Below are 19,951 nucleotides of genomic sequence, written 5' to 3' on the forward strand. Positions count from 1 at the left end.
ATTACTGAAATCCAGAAGAAGTTATATATCCGAACATCTGAATGATGAACTGTTGTAAAACACAGGAAGACATTGTTTATTCTCTGCTGAGTGTTTTATTTATCAAGTTTAATAGATTCTGTGTGGAAAGACACTCTTGTAATAATCTCTTTATCACATGATTGCTGAAACATAACAATTTGCACTTTTAAGCCTTTTTAGCTCATCTGATTTTTTGAAAAAAAATGATGAGTTATTGTCATCACTTGAGCGGTTGTCGGCGTCGGCGTTGGTGTCGGCGTCTGCGCGGCATGCCTGGTTAAGTTTTACGTTAGGTCGCTTTTCTCCTAACTATCAAAGCTATTGCTTTGAAACTTGGAATCTTGTTCACGCATCATAAGCTGACCCTGTATAGCAAGAAAATAACTCCATCTTGCTTTTGCAAGATTTATGGCCCCTTTTGTACTTAGAAATATCAGATTTTTGGTTAAGTTTTGTTAGGTCAACTTTTCTCCTAAACTATCAAAGCTATGCTTTGAAACTCGGAATACTTGTTCACCATCATAAGCAGACCTGTACATCAAGAAACATAACTCCATCTTGCTTTTTGCAAGTTTATTGCCCCTTTTGGACTTAGAAAATCAGTTTTCTTGGTTAAGTTTTATGTTTAGGTCAGCTTTTATCCTAAACTATCAAAGCTATTGCTTTAAAACTTGCAACACTTGTTCACCATCATAAGTTGACCCTGTACAGCAAGAAACATAACTCCATCCCTGCTTTTTGCAAGATTTATGGCCCTTTTGGACTTAGAAAATATCAGATTTCTTGGTTAAGTTTTATGTTTAGGTCAACTTTTTCTCTTAAACTATCAAAGCTATTGCTTTGAAACTTGCCACACTTGTTGACCATCATAAGCTGACCCTGTACAGCAAGCAACATAACTCCATCCTGCTTTTTGCAATAATTATTGCCCCTTTTGGACTTAGAAAATCATTTTCTTGGTTGAGTATTATGTTTAAGTCAACTTTTCTCATAAACTATCAAAGCTATTGCTTTAAAACTTGCGACAGTTTTTCACCATCATAAATTGACACTGAACATCAAGAAACATAACTCTATCCTGCTTTTTGCAAGAATGATGGCCCTTTTTAGACTTAGAAAATCATGGGTAGGACAATATTTCTATTACACAAAAAAATCAGATGAGTGTCAGCACCTGCAAGGCGGTGCTCTTGTTTAAGAGATTTTGTGACCGTTCGATGTCCGTCGTGTGTCAACAATTTCTAAAGAAATATTCTTTTTCAGGACCACTTGGCAGATTTACACAAAACTTTACAGGAATGATCCTTGGTGGGCCTCTTTCAAAATTGCCCAAAGAAGTGAATTCCACGCAGAACTCTGGTAGCCATGGCAACCGAAAGGAAAAACTTTAAAAATCTTCTTATCCAAAACTGCAAGGCATAGAGCTTCAATATTTGGCACGTGTCATCATCTAATGGTCCTCTATGAAGATTGTTCAAATTATGCCCCTGGGGTGAAAAGAGGCCCCGTCCGTGGGTCCCAAGTTTTACATAGACAAATATAGGAAAAAACGTTAAAAATCTCATTGCCTGAAAGTTCAAGGACTAGGCCTTTGGTATTTGGTATATAACATTGCCTAGTGGTTTTCTAACAAGATTAAATTATGTCCCTGTGGTGAAAAGAGGCCCTGTCGCGGGGGTCACTTGTTATATGAGTTACATAGGAAAAAATACTTAAACAATTATCTGATCATATTTCCTAGACTATTTAAATATAATTACCTGATGACCCCAAGTAATTAGGGGTCACTTGACTTTGACCTTGACCTTCTGACCTACTTTTTTGTTTTTTAAGATACAGCCTTGAAATTTGGATGAAATGTACAGTTTTGCACACCGATCTTAAAACTGACTTTCAGTGGCCATGAATGTGACCTATTGACCTACTTTCTTAATATTTTAGATTAGTTTGACATTTGAAACACGTAGCTCATATTACTCAGGTGAGCTATCCAGGGTCATCATGACCCTCTTGTCTTTACTATTGTAGACCAAGTGAGTTGACCAGTGCCTAATATTCTTAAAACAACATCGACATCAAAGCTTTATTACATTAATACCAAAATTATTTAAGGCTTAATTTCATGTCCGCAAGGTCAAACAAGGATAAATTTAATGTTTGTGACATATTCTCATTCTCAGGATTTGGGAGCTTCTAGTATATTGTGTATAAAATCTTACTGTAATATAATAAACGTATAAATTAGTTTGTTTATGAACCAAAGTATTATTTAATTAACCCTTATCATGCACAATTAAGTATACTTTTGCAACCAGTGTAGGTCATGATCAGCCTGCACATCTATGCAGTCTGATCATGATCTACACTGTTTGCTGTTCAGTCAGTGTCTTTTTGGTAAGCAGTCCTTTTAACAGTTAATGGTACTGTCCAAATTGAAAGATGGACAAGTTCTTTATAGAAATTTAGCAGGCTAAGGGTTAAAATATACAGTATTCAGCTTGATGTATACTTGCCAAAAAGGAAGAAATGTTTATGTAACTAGTAAAATGTTTTACTTCCAATCTATAGTGATGCTTAAAATATATTTTCAAGAAATATATGAACTTGTATTTAATCTAAACTATTAATATCACCTTATTTATGGGGAAATATTTTGATTTAATATGTCTCTCTGTCTGTATGAATGTCCATCTGTCTGTCTGTCCATTAGTCTATAGTTTGACTAGACTCTCGTCTCTTGATACAACATCTTGTATTATCATCATATTGGTGTTTCCTGAACCGTTATCACAATAATCAGTTGGTTTGAATTAGAACTACTGGCATGTGACCATATATGATACGGTACATGCAATATTCAAATCAGAACTGTATATGGTTCACAGTACATAATATTCAAATTAGAAGTGTGTATGACACATTACACATAATATACAAGTGTATATGACACAGTATACATGACATAAAGATTAGAACTGTATATGTAACAATACACATGATATACAACTGTTTATGACACAATACACATAATAGACAACTGTATATGACACAGTACACATAATATTCAAATTAGAAATGTATATGACACAATACACATAATAGACAACTGTATATGACACAATACACATAATAGACAGCTGTTTATGACACAGTACACATAATATTCAAATTAGAAATGTATATGACACAATACACATAATATACAACTGTATATGACACAGTACACATAATAGACAACTGTATATGACACAGTACACATAATATTCAAATTAGAAATGTATATGACACAATACACATAATAGACAACTGTATATGACACAGTACACATAATATTCAAATTAGAAATGTATATGACACAATACACATAATAGACAACTGTATATGACACAGTACACATAATATTCAAATTAGAAATGTATATGACACAATACACATAATAGACAACTGTATATGACACAGTACACATAATATTCAAATTAGAAATGTATATGACACAATACACATAATAGACAACTGTATATGACACAGTACACATAATAGTCAAGTTAGAAATGTATATGACACAATACACATAATATACAACTGTATATGACACAATACACATAATATACAAGTGTATATGACACAATACACATAATATACAACTGTATATGATATTTGAGTTGTAACTTTATATGACACTAATCTAATTAGAGTACTAATGCAAAGTATCCCACAAAGTTCTTACATCAAGTTTATGTTTTATGAGAGATGTTTAAACAGTGTGTACTGAGTATATCTAGAAACACAACACTTGGTCTACAGTCAATATTTTTTTAACCCACGATGCCTTGCATTGGTAAATGCAAATGGTGGTTTTACACGTTATTAACTGTATGCTTGTTCAAACCTGAATTTGGACCCTTGATATAATTCAAATATACATGTACAAGGAAGTTATAAAGGAAAGTATGAAAAAATGGAGGGTAAAAACGTTGTGTATCTAGATGTACTGAGTATATTTACTTGTTCCTGGTGCTTTATATGTGTTATTGTTGTTGCTATGTTTACTTCTGTAAGTTAAAGTGTGTATGTTGTTTAATTTATATTTTGATTTGTTGTTTTAAAGAATTATTAGAGTTCTAATCAAACTGTTTAGAAGTGTTGTAGCGTATGGGCAATGTTCCATTTTTTGTTCTCAGTTCTGTAGTCTGTCTCGTCTTCTGCTCAATTGGGATAAAGCTTTAATTGACAGTGCATTTAATTATGTATGGTAAATAATGTGATAATAAATAATGTTACGTTCAGTTTGATGATAGTTTTCTTTTCTGATTTAATAGTTATGTTCCATTTAGAAAAAGCATTGCTTTAATATAGCTTTGCGCAAGTACAACGGTAGGGATGAAGCAAACAGTTTATGATATCTAAGCCAGTGACTGCAACATATCATGGCATTCAGCTGTCTGGCATTGGATGTGTCGTAAACCCCGGTCTGAGGGTTACATGTTCGACGAGGACCTAAAATGTGGTTGTTGGCAGTGTTCTTATTGCTCAAGTTTTGGGGGTAAATGTTCAGGATGACCGACACCACTGGCTTAATTAATTTAAGGAAAAGCCAGATTCCTTATAAAGCCGCTTTCTGGGCTATTTTAAAGTTAATATAATGCTAAGTGCTGTAATAATAAGTTCAGTTATTATAACACCACTTAGATCATAAATTGGAAAAGTCAACACACTAAGTAGTATTAAATGAAAACACAAGAGTAATTTCAGTTTTACAAATCTATTTTGTCTTTTCTTTTCTATATTTTTTCTTTCTCCAGATATATTTATTTTGTACAAGTTCAAAATCACAAAAGGTAACAGAATTCAGTTTGAATGCAAGTGCACTAGAGTCATAAAAGTTCCACAAGTTTCCCAGTTAAACTTAAAATTAAAGTCTGCAAAAAATTCTACAGTTCTCAAAAATTGCCACCCACTGTTTCTTGGTAATAATAAAAAGCAAAATACAGAATTGCACCCAAAATAATGGCTCCTAAAACTGTCAAATTCAGAAAAAGGTTAAGAATCAGTGCAATAGTTATCAGCCACATTTTTCTATTCACAAATTGATTAATTAATATTTAAATAATTCTAAGTCCAAATTTCTTATTTATATCCACAGAAATAATTTTACCAGTTAAGCTTTCCAAAAAGATGTTGCTGCTTTAAGATCCAAAAGTGTAAAGTTAACTGACCTACATTCTGTTTCCTTATATAGACAGGGAGCCTGACTGCTGCGTTTTGATTGGCTAATAATTTTTAAAGGAATTTCAATATTTTCCCCATCTAATACAAGAATTAGAATAAGTGTCATCAAAAACAAATAACATAAATATAATCTACAGAAAAAACTACATCATAACAATATGTTTTAAATAACAGAAAACTCTGTTGAAATGATAAAATTAAGTGTCAAAGAAATTGCATATTTGTCCCCAAAATCCAATATGGCCACCAAAATTCCACACTCACTTCAAAGGGCCATTTTTAAAGATTACCAGAGAACAAAGCTGATAAAAAATCTATAAAATTTACTACAACTAAAAAACATCATTCTTGACATGGCAGTAAAATTTCCTTCATGAAAAACTTCTTTAAATATTTTTAATAAATATTTCTAATTGGCCAGCTCTAGCCACCTAAGGAATTGACTAGAGAAATTGCAGACAAAAGGGCATTTCCCAAAATTGTTCTAAAACTACAGAATGTCATGTCCCTAAATTTTGCATAGACCTAAAGGCATGTATTTACAACATATATAATGAGAAATGGCACCAGAAAATATAAAATATGACTTTAAGAGCATTTAATGGTTTCTGTTGATAAACTTTCTCGAAGTCGGGAGTTTTTAAGGTATATTTTTGGAAATAGCTCGAACAATATTTGCTTGTTAAGGTCCAAATTTTCAGTAAAGCTCCGTCATAATGTATTCTTTAATGTATGTTAAAAGAACTTGGTAACTAAAACTATTTATGTAAATATTTACAAAAATCAGAATAATTCACGGCCAAAACCGAGGTTTACTACAGATGATTTTACCTGGTTAAGTCAAAAGTGATATTCAAAAAGATATTCAGACTGAAAAAAACAAATTGCAACAGTCATCAAGATTGACGTTTGGTATTCGTTGTGTTCACTGTTTGACCTCTGAAAGATTTTGAGGGCAACTAGAAGTCAACAGTTTCCTTGTTTTAAAAATGATCTCTTCAAGTAATCACAAGGAACTGCTTATCATCAATTCAGCACCTGGGCCCAATCTTCAAATCACCTGCCCCTCACTGATGTGGGTTCAAGCCTCTCTCGAGGCGTAAGGAAGCCATCCAGCTGGCTAACGAAAGGTAGGTGGTTCTACTCAGGTGCTCGCACGTTTAACCTTTGGTCTTCTTCTACCATGAAAATCTGGAAAGTCACCATATGACCTATAATTGTGTCTCTGTGAGTTAAACCTAACAAAAACAACCAATTCAGCACGTTTGGTGGGTAGATGACTTTTTTGTCCTTTTATACCAGCTTTGTAGGGAGATCACTAAAATCCTGATCTAGGTGGGGAAAGTTCAAACATGTTCTTTGGGACTTTTCAGAGGAGGCAGTAAGTTGATTTCTACTGGCCTTAAAATTAATCCAGTGGTTATTATGTAACTGAAATACTGTTCAAGTATCTATGTGTTTTAGCTCACCAGAGCCAAAGGCTCAGGATGAGCTATTAGGATCACTCACCGGCGTCCATAAACTTTTACTTTAAACGACATCTCCTCATAAACTGCTAGGCCAATTTCATCCAAACGTCACAGGAATGTTCCTTGGGTGAAGGTCTACAAAAATTGTTCAAAGAATTGGATTCCATGCAGAACTCTGGTTGCCATGGCAACCGAAAGAAAAAACTTTAAAAATCTTCTTTTTAAAAACCAGAAGCCCTAGAGCTCAGATATTTGGTGTGAAGCATTGCCTAGTGGACCTCTACCAATTTTGTTCAAATCTTGACTCCGGGGTCAATATTGACCCCGCCCCAAGGGTCACTTGATTTTACATAGGAAAATCTTAAAAAATCTTCTCAAAAACCAGAAGCCCTAGAGCTTAGATATTTGACATGTAGCATTGCCTAGTGGACCTCTACTAAAGTTGATCAAATCATGACCCCGGGGTCAAAATTGGCCCCGCCCCAGGGGTCATTTGATTTTGCATAGATTTCTATTGGGAAATCTTCAAAAAAATTTAAAAAATAAACCAGAAAGCCTAGAGCTTAGATATTTGACATGTAGCATTGCCTAGTGGACCTCTACAAAAATTCTTCAAATCGTGACCCCCGGGGTCAAATTGACCCCGCCCCAGGGGTCACTTGATTTTACATAGGAAAATCTTCAAAATTTTTCTAAAAATAAACCAGAAGGCCTAGAGCTTAGATAGTTGACATGTAGCATTGCCTAGTGGACCTCTACAAACAATTTTCAAATCATGACCCCCGGGGTCAAATTGACCCCACCCCATGGGGTCACTTGATTGTACATAGAAAAATCTTCAAAAATTTTCTAAAAATAAACCAGAAGGCCTAGAGCTTAGATATTTGACATGTAGCATTGCCTAGTGGACCTCTACAAAATTTGTTCAAATCATGACCCTCTGGGGTTAAAATTGGCCCCGCCCCAGGGGTCATTTGATTTTACATAGGGAAAACCAGAAGGCCTAGAGCTTAGATATTTGACATGTAGCATTGCCTAGAAGACCTCTACAAAATTTATTCAAATCATGACCCCCTGGGGTCAAATTGACCCCGCCCCATGGGGTTACTTGATTGTACATAGAAAAATCTTCAAAAACTTTCTAGAAATAAACCAGAAGGCCTAGAGCTTAGATATTTGACATGTAGCATTGCCTAGTGGACTTCTTCAAAATTTATTCAAATCATGACCCCCTGGGTCAACTTGACCCCGCCCCAGGGGTCACCTGATTGTACATAGGGAAAACTTCATAAATTTGCTAAAAATAAACCAGAAGGCCTAGATCTTAGATATTTGATATGCAACATTGCCCAGTAGACTTCTACAAACATTGTTCAAATCATGACCCCCGGGGTAAAATTGGCCCCGCCCCAGGGGTTACTTGATTGTACATTGAGAAATCTTCCAAAAAAATTCTAAAAATCATCAGTTTGACATTTGAAACATGTAGCTCATATTTCTCTGGTGAGCGATCCAGGTTCATCATGACCCTCTTGTACATGCTTAGGGGCGCCATCCATATTACAAATCATGGTTCTCATGTCCTCGCAGATGCTTATTTATCAGAGCCAAGTTCCGGTTATATTGCTTGCAGTCGGAGACTGGGCATAGTTTTTGAAAGTTAGTCCAGTGTGAAGCTCTAGACGATTCAGTCAACCTTTATTTTTTTTAGCTTTTTAGGTTTGGCTCAGGGGTACTAGTGCTGTTCCCTGCCACGTTTCTCTAGACACTTTCAGCGAACGTTAGTAGGGTTTTCGAGATGGTGAAATTTGTGAACACTTTGGTTTTCAGTACTTGTCCTGACATATTCCTCATTCCGAAGAAATCCAAATTCTGAGGTGACCGAAATTTTATCTTGCTTCTCTTCTTTAGATTCCTGGGGTCATTTGAGTCTTTTCTCAGAAATGGGTTTGAAATCGACACACACAATAATTTGACGTATTTATTTTTACTGTACCGATATTCTTGCAAAGGATGAGCATAATCTCTATGCTTCGCAAGCTCGCATTTTGAGCTCAAAAGTCAAATATTGATTATATCGTGTCAAGATTTTCAAATTACATGCCACAAATCTTTTCCTTTTTTCGGTTCGATTCCAGGTCAAAATCACTCAGTGAGGTCAAAGGTAATATAGGGAATGTTTAATGTCCGCCAAGTATCTTTTTATCCACCTGAAAGAAAGTTCATCAATTTGTCACAAATGTTAACTATGTTACACAACACGCAGAAAGTAACTTTTGTTCATTTTATTTAAGGCGAAGGTTACATGGTGAAGTCTCAAGTCAAATTGGGATTAGTTGCAGTTTGTATGCATGTTTTTCTCCTGGAAAGATTTTCATACACAACTTGCCACAACTGTTTACCATACTGCGAGGACCTGCAGAGCACAACTTTCGGTCAGAACTGTTGAAGGTCAAGGTTGTATTCTGATAGGGGTTATTTTGCTACCCCTTTTTAGCATTTCACCGCCTAAAATTTTTAATTTTATGTCGAATTTAAATGTATCTACGTTTCCCTGTTTTCACTTATTATGTCAATTCAGCCTTCCATTTAAATGAAGCCTTTTGGAGAGACATAGAGACATGCATTTTTTTAACATATAGACCATTTCACATAATACCGAATCGAAACCAAACCCGAACCGATAACCGATGCTGTTTTTTTTTTTTTTTTTTTTTTTTTTTTTTTTTTTTTTTGTTAGGGCTTTCACATATACGCCGAATTTCGTGAATACCAAACATTAGTTTATGAAAAAATAATTGCATGAGCATACTAGACCGTCGCTTTTTAATGATTTTCTTTTGCAGTCGGCTAATTGTTGAAAACCGTGTTTCAGACATGATTATGTAACCCAGCTAGGATTCAATTCATGTGTGTTTTTATTTTATGTTATTTTTTTTATTTGTTATTTATTTTGCTATTTGGTACTGTAAAACGACCCATTGATCACAATGATAATACATTCTACTTTTTTTGATCTGGTTTACCTTGAACCGTTCCGGTAACAGCTTTAAACATGCACCTTCAAAACAACTTTCCTAAAAAAATATATCCAATGTATTTTTTTTTCATTTGGTCCAAACATTCATGATAAACAGAACTATGAGTTTATCATATTTCAACAATTCAAATAAAAGAGCTATATGATAGAGTTTATTTTCTCTTTCTGCCATTTTTGGAAAAGAGTCATTATATCATAAATCACCATTTAACACGCAAAACATTTTATGACAACTTCAAAAAGCATGGGATAAGATTTTAGTCCTTTTCTAAAGCTTTCAAAACGGATCATTTGATAAATCCCTACAATTATAAACTTTCTTTTGTGTAGGTAAACTTGTTTAGATCAAAATGAACATTATATTCATGATCATGAATATCGAAAGAAATATTATCATAAATACTTTCGCTATCAATAAACTTAAGTTATGATAACATTAATAATCCACCAATATGTTTTGAAAGGAGTTAAATAGAAAAGAAGAAATTTATTTTTTTTATTTGAATTTGGCATTTCTGGAAACTTAAATTAATTTGCTGACAAAAACAACATTTTTTTTAAATATGTCATCAAAAGTGTTAATCCAAAAGAAATACGTGAAGTTAAAATTAAATTCAAGAGTTTAATTCTATCTAATCACTGTCTATACATGGTATGAATAAATTAATCACTGAATTTTAGATTGAAACTTCAAAAAGACCGCAGTTTTGATACACTCGAGGTAGTTAAATGTCATACTAAAGCACCTGGCAGCGTGTTTACTATTCTTGTTTATTACTTACTATAAGTTTAGATCACTTACTACTATTATCAATGGCCTATTGGCACATAATTCATGCTATAAGATAAGAGTATCACAAGAATTTGACACTTGGCACTGAAATAGCCGGTATGAAAGTGTCCAACACAAATATGCAAGCATTAAAGGGGTATGCCTGGAGATTTATGAAGTTTTGTTTTAGTCTTGAATGTACGTTTATTTGTTAATATTTGTAATTTTAAAGTAAGAACATAATGCATTCTGGGTAGTATTTATGTAATATGTAAAACGTACTGAAAAGATACATACTGCGTTAGTAACGTGGTACAAATATATAAAATAGGGGAAAATAAAAGTATCAACTTAAGATACTGATATATATTTTTTCTTACACGTTGCTATCTTGTGAGAAATTTGATATACATGCCCCTTTAAAATAGTGTTTGTTAAACTCTCGAGTATTATTAAAAGATATCATTTTCTTCATTGATATATTTTATTCAATCGGTTGTTTTTCACCATGCTATTGGTTTTTCACAGGTTTAATACCGTAAGGTACATGAGCTAAATTATAGTCTGTAAGTAATTACACGTAGATCGTTTGTGACCATGAAAAGGACTGGGCTAGCATGGTCAATAAGTTAGTTTGAATTGTTCAAATGAACGGAATGATTTATTGAATGTCATTTTCGTGAAATGTGGTTTTGAATGGGCTTTGTTTATCAGTATTTTTCTGAAAGATTTACTACTGCAAATAGAAATGGTGAACACTTATGACATCAGTGGTAATGTTACAATGGAGACAAAGTATCGAGTGAAGGATATTTGGAAAACGTATACGTAACTATATTTAGCTTCTAAGTAATTGTTTAAGTAAGGTTTAACTGTTAAAAAGGAATCTGATTGCGATGTTGCGTTAGACAAAAACACAAAATAAAAAGTTAATCTCAAAAATAAACGTATATCTTCTAGTTCTAAAAATGGTATAAAACACAAATTGAGATCATGTGAAAGATCAGTTAAATAAGATAACTGATTTAGAACATACAAAAATATTTGGAAACAATTACAGAGAAATCTGATAAAAAAAAACTGATGAAAAAAATGTTTTTACTTTGTACAATGACAGTCTAGACTCGAATCGGTTCTTGCCAGATGTAAAATTATTTGTAAAATTCAAAATTGCGGGACGCTTTTGAAAGAGCTAAATAGGAAGTGGATTTCAATAGATCGATCTTATTTTAATCCATTGAAGTTTTGTACCATACGGATTTGTATAAATGCGGATTGGCATTGCTCGCTAGATATCGGTTTCAGAAAGTTCTTCAGCCCGCCTTATATATATGTCTCCACTGGGATGAAGCTAAATATTTGGTATTGTTATTGTCATATTGTATGGCAGGAATTAATGGATTGCCATTCTACTAATACAGCAGGACTGTAAATTAAGATGTCAGCCATCTATTGCTACATTCATGCAATTTTAATGGTTTAATTCATCGCGTGTTACACTCGAGTTGATAAATAAAAATGCAGGGTTTATTGGCACGTCTAAAGACTGTTCGCGACCAGAATTCGGATAGTGATGTACCGCAGAGAGACGGCATTCAGGGAATAAAAAATCACTTTACGCTGAATAAGTTCATAAATCACGCTGAGCCAAATGACGCGGGTAATAAAATCATACCTAATGGGACGAAAATAGATAACATATATGATCTTGAATCGGAACTTGATACAGCGAGAACTGATGACGATGTGGAGATAGAAATTGTGATGGCAATGAATAAAACCACCGGAAGAGTGCGAAATAGAAGTAGCACGTCAAGTCCAAGACAGATTGTGAAAAGTACAAAATCACGTGGCGGATCTAGAGTGTCTCTTAATAGTGTAGCGCTTAGTGAAAAAGATGATTTGGATACACTTAATCTTGATTCAGATGATGAAAGGTTGACGCCACAGAAAAGTGAAAAATATCCTCCGTCCCAGGCATGGGCAGCTTTTGAAAATTGTGTTAAAAATATTGATAACAGTAGTCCTGAATATTTTGTAAAGAAACCGAAACCAAATTTTGTTTCTAGTGGCACGTTTCAAAAAGTTATGGTAGATATGTATGGGAATTGTGAGTATGGAAATACTAAAGGTTATACGCTGTTGAAACAAAAACTGAACAATATGGCAAGATCAACGATGCTGGCATCGAGAATGATGCAAGCAGCTGTTGAAAAGGGACAGGAAGAGAGAGAAAATGAAGAAAACCATGACGGTGAAAGTGTCGAGGAAGCTTTGCAAGAATCGACTGCCGAACCAGAAAGCGTAGCTAAAACGTTCGCAAAAAGAGGTTGGAAAATACTGAAAAGGGAAGTAAATGAGACTGCTATGGAACAAAAAATTCAGTCTACAAAATTGAACTGGACAATGTTGCAACACACATTAAAACAGATGAGCAATGTAGAACGGACTAGACAGGATTTATACGAGCGGTACGGTATTGTACCGACCACTTTGCCAGACGGAACTACTGTGTGTGAAAACCGGATGTTAAGTGAACGCGCACGTGCTCAACTTTATGGTCGTAATAAAGACGGCAATGAATACAAACGACCTTTGAGCTACCAGCCGCCTCCTGTACATTTACGGTCTCGATCACAGGTCGGTTACCAGAAGAAAATAAGAGACGGGGCTAAAAGTGCAAAACTGCCCAGCGTAGGAAGGGGTAGGCAAAGACCTGTGACCGCCAAACCGTAGTTCTCTTATGTGGTCTAGGATACGCTAAAAAAACTTGGATTAAAAACGTCAAATAGCTGACGAGTGTCCCTCAAAGTGACTGCTTATGAAGCTGGTAAAACCAGTATGTATTTATTCGGAAGAAAAGCACGTGCTGTCAGAGTGCTTTTACAACAGCCTATGCATTTAATATATATCTTGCTTATTGCAAAACCTGTGATATTAATAATTATTGCCCCCACTTATTGTTAATGCATTTTTTACCCCGGAATGGAGATAGAATTTCAGTTCATCTGTGTAATAGTTTATGAATAAATAACATTGAGGTAATTTGCTAAACTTATTTTATAAACATTATGTTTTTGTAACGTTATGTATTCATACTAAGGACATTTGTATTTTACCTGTGAGAAACATCAAGTTACAAAATTGATTTGTCACTACATACAATAGTTCAAACGATTTATACAATTGTTAAAATGTTAAATAATGGTTCTTTTATACATGATATATACTGTCTCATATTGAATTATAGAACACTAGAAGTTGGAATATTGTTTTGTGCAATCCTTCATTATTGTACGAACTAACAATCCGTTAGTCAAAATAAATATAAGCTACAAATTATTGTCTTAGTTTACTAAACTTGACCTATATCTATGAATTTCTGTCACCCAAGAAGAGTGATCACTTTGTCTTTGGAACAATATGTCTCTTCAAGACTCATGTGGGATTTCTTTTTTTTCCACACAAAAATGCGTACTTCATATTCGTTTATTATTTCCTCTTTTAAAAGGGAACGTCCTCAGATTTATATAAAAAATACAAATATAGAAATTACATTCAGTTGCTTATAATTGTAATTACAAGGTATAACAAAAATGATTTATTGACTGGGTTCAGGGCAGTGTTTCAGTACGGCTTTACATAAAAAGACAGGTAACCTGTAAAATTTAGTAAAGTTATCTATCGCGTTATTAACACAGTAGATAGCTGATGTAAAACAGTAGGAATTTAGCCGTACTTTACATCATAAGTCTTGTTATATTCAGATAATACGTAATACTATGGCTTAGTCCAAATGAGCCTTGCCATGAGAAAACCAACATAGTGCGTTTGCGACCAGCATGGATCCAGACCAGCCTGCGCATCCGCGCAGTCTGGTCAGGATCCATGCTGTTCGCTAACAGTTTCTCTAATTGCAATAGACTTTGAAAGCGAACAACATGGATCCTGACCAGACTGCGCGGATGCGTAGGCTGGTCTGGATCCATGCTGGTCGCAAACCCACTATGTTGGTTTTCTCATGGCGCGGCTCAAATGATTATTGCAATATTTGTAAGAATGATTAATTAAAGGAGCTTAAAATTTAAAGACACTGATTCTGGTATGCCAGGTATGTGGCCTATGGGAATGATAAGGTCTGCATATTGGTGGTAAGGGCCAATACACAAGACTGGACCATTGATAGACTTGCTTCTGTTTATCATAATAAGCTACTGTATAGCTACTGTGCAGTACATAAATTACAGGTGATATTTCTCACCTACATAGCAAATCAGTTCTCACCTTTATAACGAGTTTAGAAAGCTTGATTGAATTAGGGCTAAATAAACAAAGTGATAAGATACAACAGTGTTTTTTTTCATATTTTCAATAATCAAGTTTTTTTAACAATTAAATTTCATCATTGCATTTTTTTTTGTTTGTTTGTTTTTTAATCAAAAATACAAAAAAAATGCATTCAGGCACATAGCTTTTATAAATTATGTGTATCTTGAACAATGATATCTCTTTATTGCTGGATTTTATTATACATAAAAGAATCGTTATTTAGACAACACAAGGGGAATTATGCATTTTTAATGTATAAAATCCTTCTGTCCATATTTCATTTTATCTATTAAAAATGCAACTGAACGCTTCTTTAATTTCTAATAAAATCCAGCAATTATCATTTCTTTTCCTGGTTTTATTTTGTTACTTTTGATAAAAAGATCATAATCATTGAATAAACAAATTTTTAATTTCTTTTATTAAATTTTAAGTAATTATTTAATTGTTAAGGAGTGAGAAGAATTGCTTCGCTATAAGAGTTATTATTTAATTGGTCGGGACATTACTCAACATCAATTAAAATAATTTTGTGTACATTCTAAAAAAAACAACAACAAAAAAACAGCATTTTAATCAATAAAATGCAAAACACAGGAAATAACCAATTTATCTGTAGGCAATAAAATTTATGATTCTCTGACAATTATTAGGCTACATGTCAAGTCTACAGGGGTTTTATGGACCCTTATCAGACTGGACCAGACAGGATCTTGTATATTGGGGATTAAAAAGTCTGGTATTTGGGAGGGGTCACTTATATAGGAGATTTTCTTTGCCTTTAAAATGAAACAAGACTGGATATTATGACAGCGGGCCATAAACAAGCTATTTACAAACAAAATGTAGAATCTAAGAAAATCGTAGCAGTGTTTTGATATATTGAAAATACTTGATCTTGCTAATCTCCAGTGTTGGACTAAATACGTCTTAATCACCATACTTACGACAATATTTAGATCTCTTATCAATTCTACCATTAATCTATTACATTTTTCAGTATCATTATTATGACGGCACGGTTGACGTGAAGTATTCTTTCTCAACTCAACACTAATGAAGATGTGTACTGATAACGTCATTAAGATTATCTTAAAATCTCCTTATCAAAGAATGGCATATCCATTGCTGCGCATTCAACAATGACTGAATTGTGCAATTATGTATGTGAATGGCCAGTATTCTTGACGGTGGACTTAAGGTGGAATATATTTTATGCACTAATAATATTAAAAGATTTCATTATGATTAGGAAGTGTAAAAATCTACACAGCATAGGGAAGGTCTCTAAAAATTTCGAAACAGATAAAAACAAAACTATCATAGTCCTTATAGAACAGAATAGAATAGAACGGAACGGAACGGAACAGAACAGAACGGAAAGCTACAAAAAATAAAAGATCACTAAAGGGAATAAAATGTTATACCTATTATTAAGATTTGGACAAAGTTAACAATTAAGGGTAACCCCTGTGCCCAAAAGGTTTACTACATTTAATACATTATATGAGTTGTTAAAATTCTTAAATGTTACAGTTTTTGCTACAAAGAAAAATGAGCTTATATACTGTAATTACTGTTGAGGTTTTAGTAACAAAAAATACACCACTGTAATAATGACCCTGATGAGAGACCGTCCAGACGACAAAATATCATCTATCTAAAGTATTTCAAGTTTTCAAGTTTTATATGAAGTGGTATGGATGCATACAATAATAAAATAATAATTGGTCTGCTGTCGTCTTGATAAACTAAAAAATATAACTATCTTCAAGGACGTTTGTAAACTTAATATTACTTCGTGCTTATTCACTCTTAATATGGGTTCTTAAAATACAATATAAGCGGATGTTTCTTCCACATAGTACTTAGTACACGATGCTCGACAAATAAGTAAATTTACCTGTGTAAGTAAGATAGGGGAAAGCAATACATCAGTTACATACATACTGGCACCATCCAATAGTACTGTCCAAGGTCTGTAGGATCGAGGGTCAATAGTTTTGATTATTTCGGCAAGCCATTCAATAGGTATTTTATTAGATGACATCAGAAATCAATTTTCATACTTTTTCAACTTTTTTTTTGACTTATCATCCAAATTGACCGGTGAAACAATAGACACTATGAACCGGCGAATTATTTAAGGAGCCAGTTAACAGTATTGTGTCACGGTCGCTCACGCATAGCCTGAACGTTTAAAGCCAATCTCTGACAACTGCGTCAGGGCTCAGTGGTTAGAGCATTGGACTAGCACCCGAGCGACCCGGGTTGGAATTCCGCAACATGCTGTATTAAATGTTATACTCTTTGATATTTTTTTATGTTTAGCTTACCATCGTAAGCTGAGGGATGTGTGTGTGGAGGGGGCTCGTCCGGGAAACGGACGTCCGAAATTGGCACTTTCTATGCCAAAATGACTTAAACGTCGTCATAAATGATGACTTCTTTGTAGAGGGGAAGTGGTTAGAGTATTGGACTAGCACCCGAGTGACCCGTATTCGAATCACGCCACAGGTAGTTGGGATTTTTAGTCATAAAATGTTATGATCTTTGATTTGTTACGGCTTGAATTTCGTAAGAAGTGTTAAACGTACACAACAAGTTTGAAGATAACCCGTGTGTAAGAAAGTGCACAAAAACACATTTTTTTTTGTAATAAAAAATAGACATTAATACAATAACTCTCATGACAACCTGACACAATATTGTCATTAAATTATGATTTGTTTGTTATAAAGAAGGATACGTGTACATAATAATAAAGTAATTGGTCTGATGTCGCCGCGTGTTGGATATGATATACAATCGACGTCAAGGCCTTTTTTCAAATTTAATTCAATAGCATGCTTAACTTTACAAGTGTTCTTAAAAATAATCCAAACATTTTGAAACATTGTTATAATAGTGTACCTCTTAAACATCAATCATAGAAAGTAGGCCTACGCTACTTTCGTTAATTTAAGATTGACAAGTTTCGAAATCGTTTTATGTCTTTATTATTACCAATGTCATTAAATTCAACCTTTGTCAATTTTCGAGTCCACTTTGCCATATAATGTAAATTGTTCATTTTTGAAATTCAGTAATATAATTCTATTAAATGAAAAAATAGTTGCGCGTGCAAGTGCTTAATATCAGTAACTCGGCCAATAAGCACTAATTTTATGACGTGGCTTTTGCGACATGAAACACACTCGTATCGGTCATTTTAATTTTCACAAATATTTACGAACTGAATAAAGACAGCCAGCAAGCAATGCCACAAATCCAATGCAACTGCATGACCGTCGTTACATAGCCACTCTTTACATTTTCAGTATTTGTAATACATAAGAATCTAAAAAAAAACCAAACAAACAAACAAAAAACATATTGCAGGTTACATTCTATTTTGTAACTTTTAAAAGAAAAACTATGTTTATAAGTTAGTATTTGAGTTAGTTTTTTTGTATTGCATATATTAGCCACTTGCGGGTCTTTTTCATATTTGTGATTTATACAGATATTGAATTGTGAAAGTGATCAATAATATTTTCAGATGTAATTTGAAACTTGAAACAACGCACGCGCTACTACACCCGTACCCGGCGGTGTCTTTTGAAGTACTTGTGAATAAGAAATGACTTGACTATTTTCGCTTTGAACATTAAAAAGACAACATATAATTACAACATTTCAGATCTGTTTACTTTATCATGCTATCAATACTCTTATTATTTGCAATACGTAATTGAATTCGCTCTTTTATATTACTGGGATGCCATCTACATTAAGCTTTTTGAAAAGACAACCCCTCACATTTTTTGGGCCATTTCATTTTAGAAATTATTATATGTTTTCGGGTAAGCATGACCGAGCGTGTTGAGGGAGTCATTAGCGCTTTCATCTGAGTGATACTTAGTGCTATATAGTCCAGACAATCTAAAATTGTTTTTGAATCTGAAAAATGTTCGCTTAATGGCCAAATTTGTTTTTCTATTCAGCTATAATGATGAATCTATCACTAGTGGGCTTGAAACGGAGTTACAAGAAATAGAAAATCTGGAATACTGATATAAATAAATATATTAATTGAAATCCATATACTGAAACTACTTACAGTTACCTATACCGTAACGGGTGTATTTCTTTTCAGATTTGTTATTTCGCACTATAAAATGTAAATAGCAACAAACAGGTGGACAGCGGGGATTAAGAAAACGATATAAATGTTTACTTTAATTTAAATGTATAGGTGTAATATTGAAATAGTTGAATGGTAAGCTATTCATGCAAGTATTCAAATATCAAAAATGGTTTTAGTTTGTTTACAGATTGGTTAATTTTTGTCGGGAATGTCTTGTTTTGACGACTGTATCGGATGTAAAGAGGAAAAGTGAATTAAGTTTAATGCTTTTGACTTGGATGTCACACCCACATAGACAACTTAGGTCAAATAGGGACATTATAACTTCCAACACCGGTTCGTCTAGGCAGTTCTTTCTGACACAGGTAACCACCGAACTGTAGCGTGAATAGTTGGATGGCTTTTTTGACAGGACTAGAACTAACAACAAAGAGGAGCTAGAGATTCAAAACACTTTTGTTCAGATTAGCGATTACATAGATAAGTACTAAAAGTCGGCTTATATTACGCCTTCAATGTACTAGAATGTCATTAGTATAGAAAGAGAAAGTTAATAATCCCTCATTAATGACCTTGATAAGATCAAAGATCAATGCGCTGATTAACTTATAACGCTACTAATTACGATTATTGACAAAATACCTGGCAAGTTAGCATAATCTTTTCTTACCAGACTTGAAAATGGTGAGCCTGGTGCCAGTCTATTTATAGGACAATACAGTCCAAATCATTCACAATTAGGCCTACTTCTTCATTCTGCATTGAGCAACTACCTGCATGTAACTGCATCTACTTCTATTCAGTACATGCTCACAATATCTTAAGTACGATTGTTTTGATAAATATCAAATATGATATAAATCATGCAGTCGTAGGAAAAACAGAGGACAGACCGAACACTAAACAGACGATATAATATCACTCACAGGACAGACCCTCGTTTTACTGAGGTAAAATAATGT

At 33.8% G+C, this 19,951-nt stretch overlaps 1 protein-coding gene across 1 annotated transcript; it reads left to right on the top strand.

The window, feature by feature from the left end:
• Window positions 1-11,098: 11,098 nt before the first annotated feature.
• LOC123523823 (uncharacterized) lies at window positions 11,099-13,870 on the top strand. Its single transcript, XM_045301530.2, has one exon. The coding sequence runs from the start codon at window positions 12,050-12,052 to the stop codon at window positions 13,265-13,267; it is 1,218 nt and encodes a 405-aa protein (XP_045157465.2). The 5' UTR covers window positions 11,099-12,049; the 3' UTR covers window positions 13,268-13,870.
• The last annotated feature ends 6,081 nt before the right edge of the window (window positions 13,871-19,951 follow it).

Source organism: Mercenaria mercenaria, chromosome 3, assembly GCF_021730395.1.
Source record: "Mercenaria mercenaria strain notata chromosome 3, MADL_Memer_1, whole genome shotgun sequence".
Lineage (NCBI taxonomy): Eukaryota > Metazoa > Mollusca > Bivalvia > Venerida > Veneridae > Mercenaria > Mercenaria mercenaria.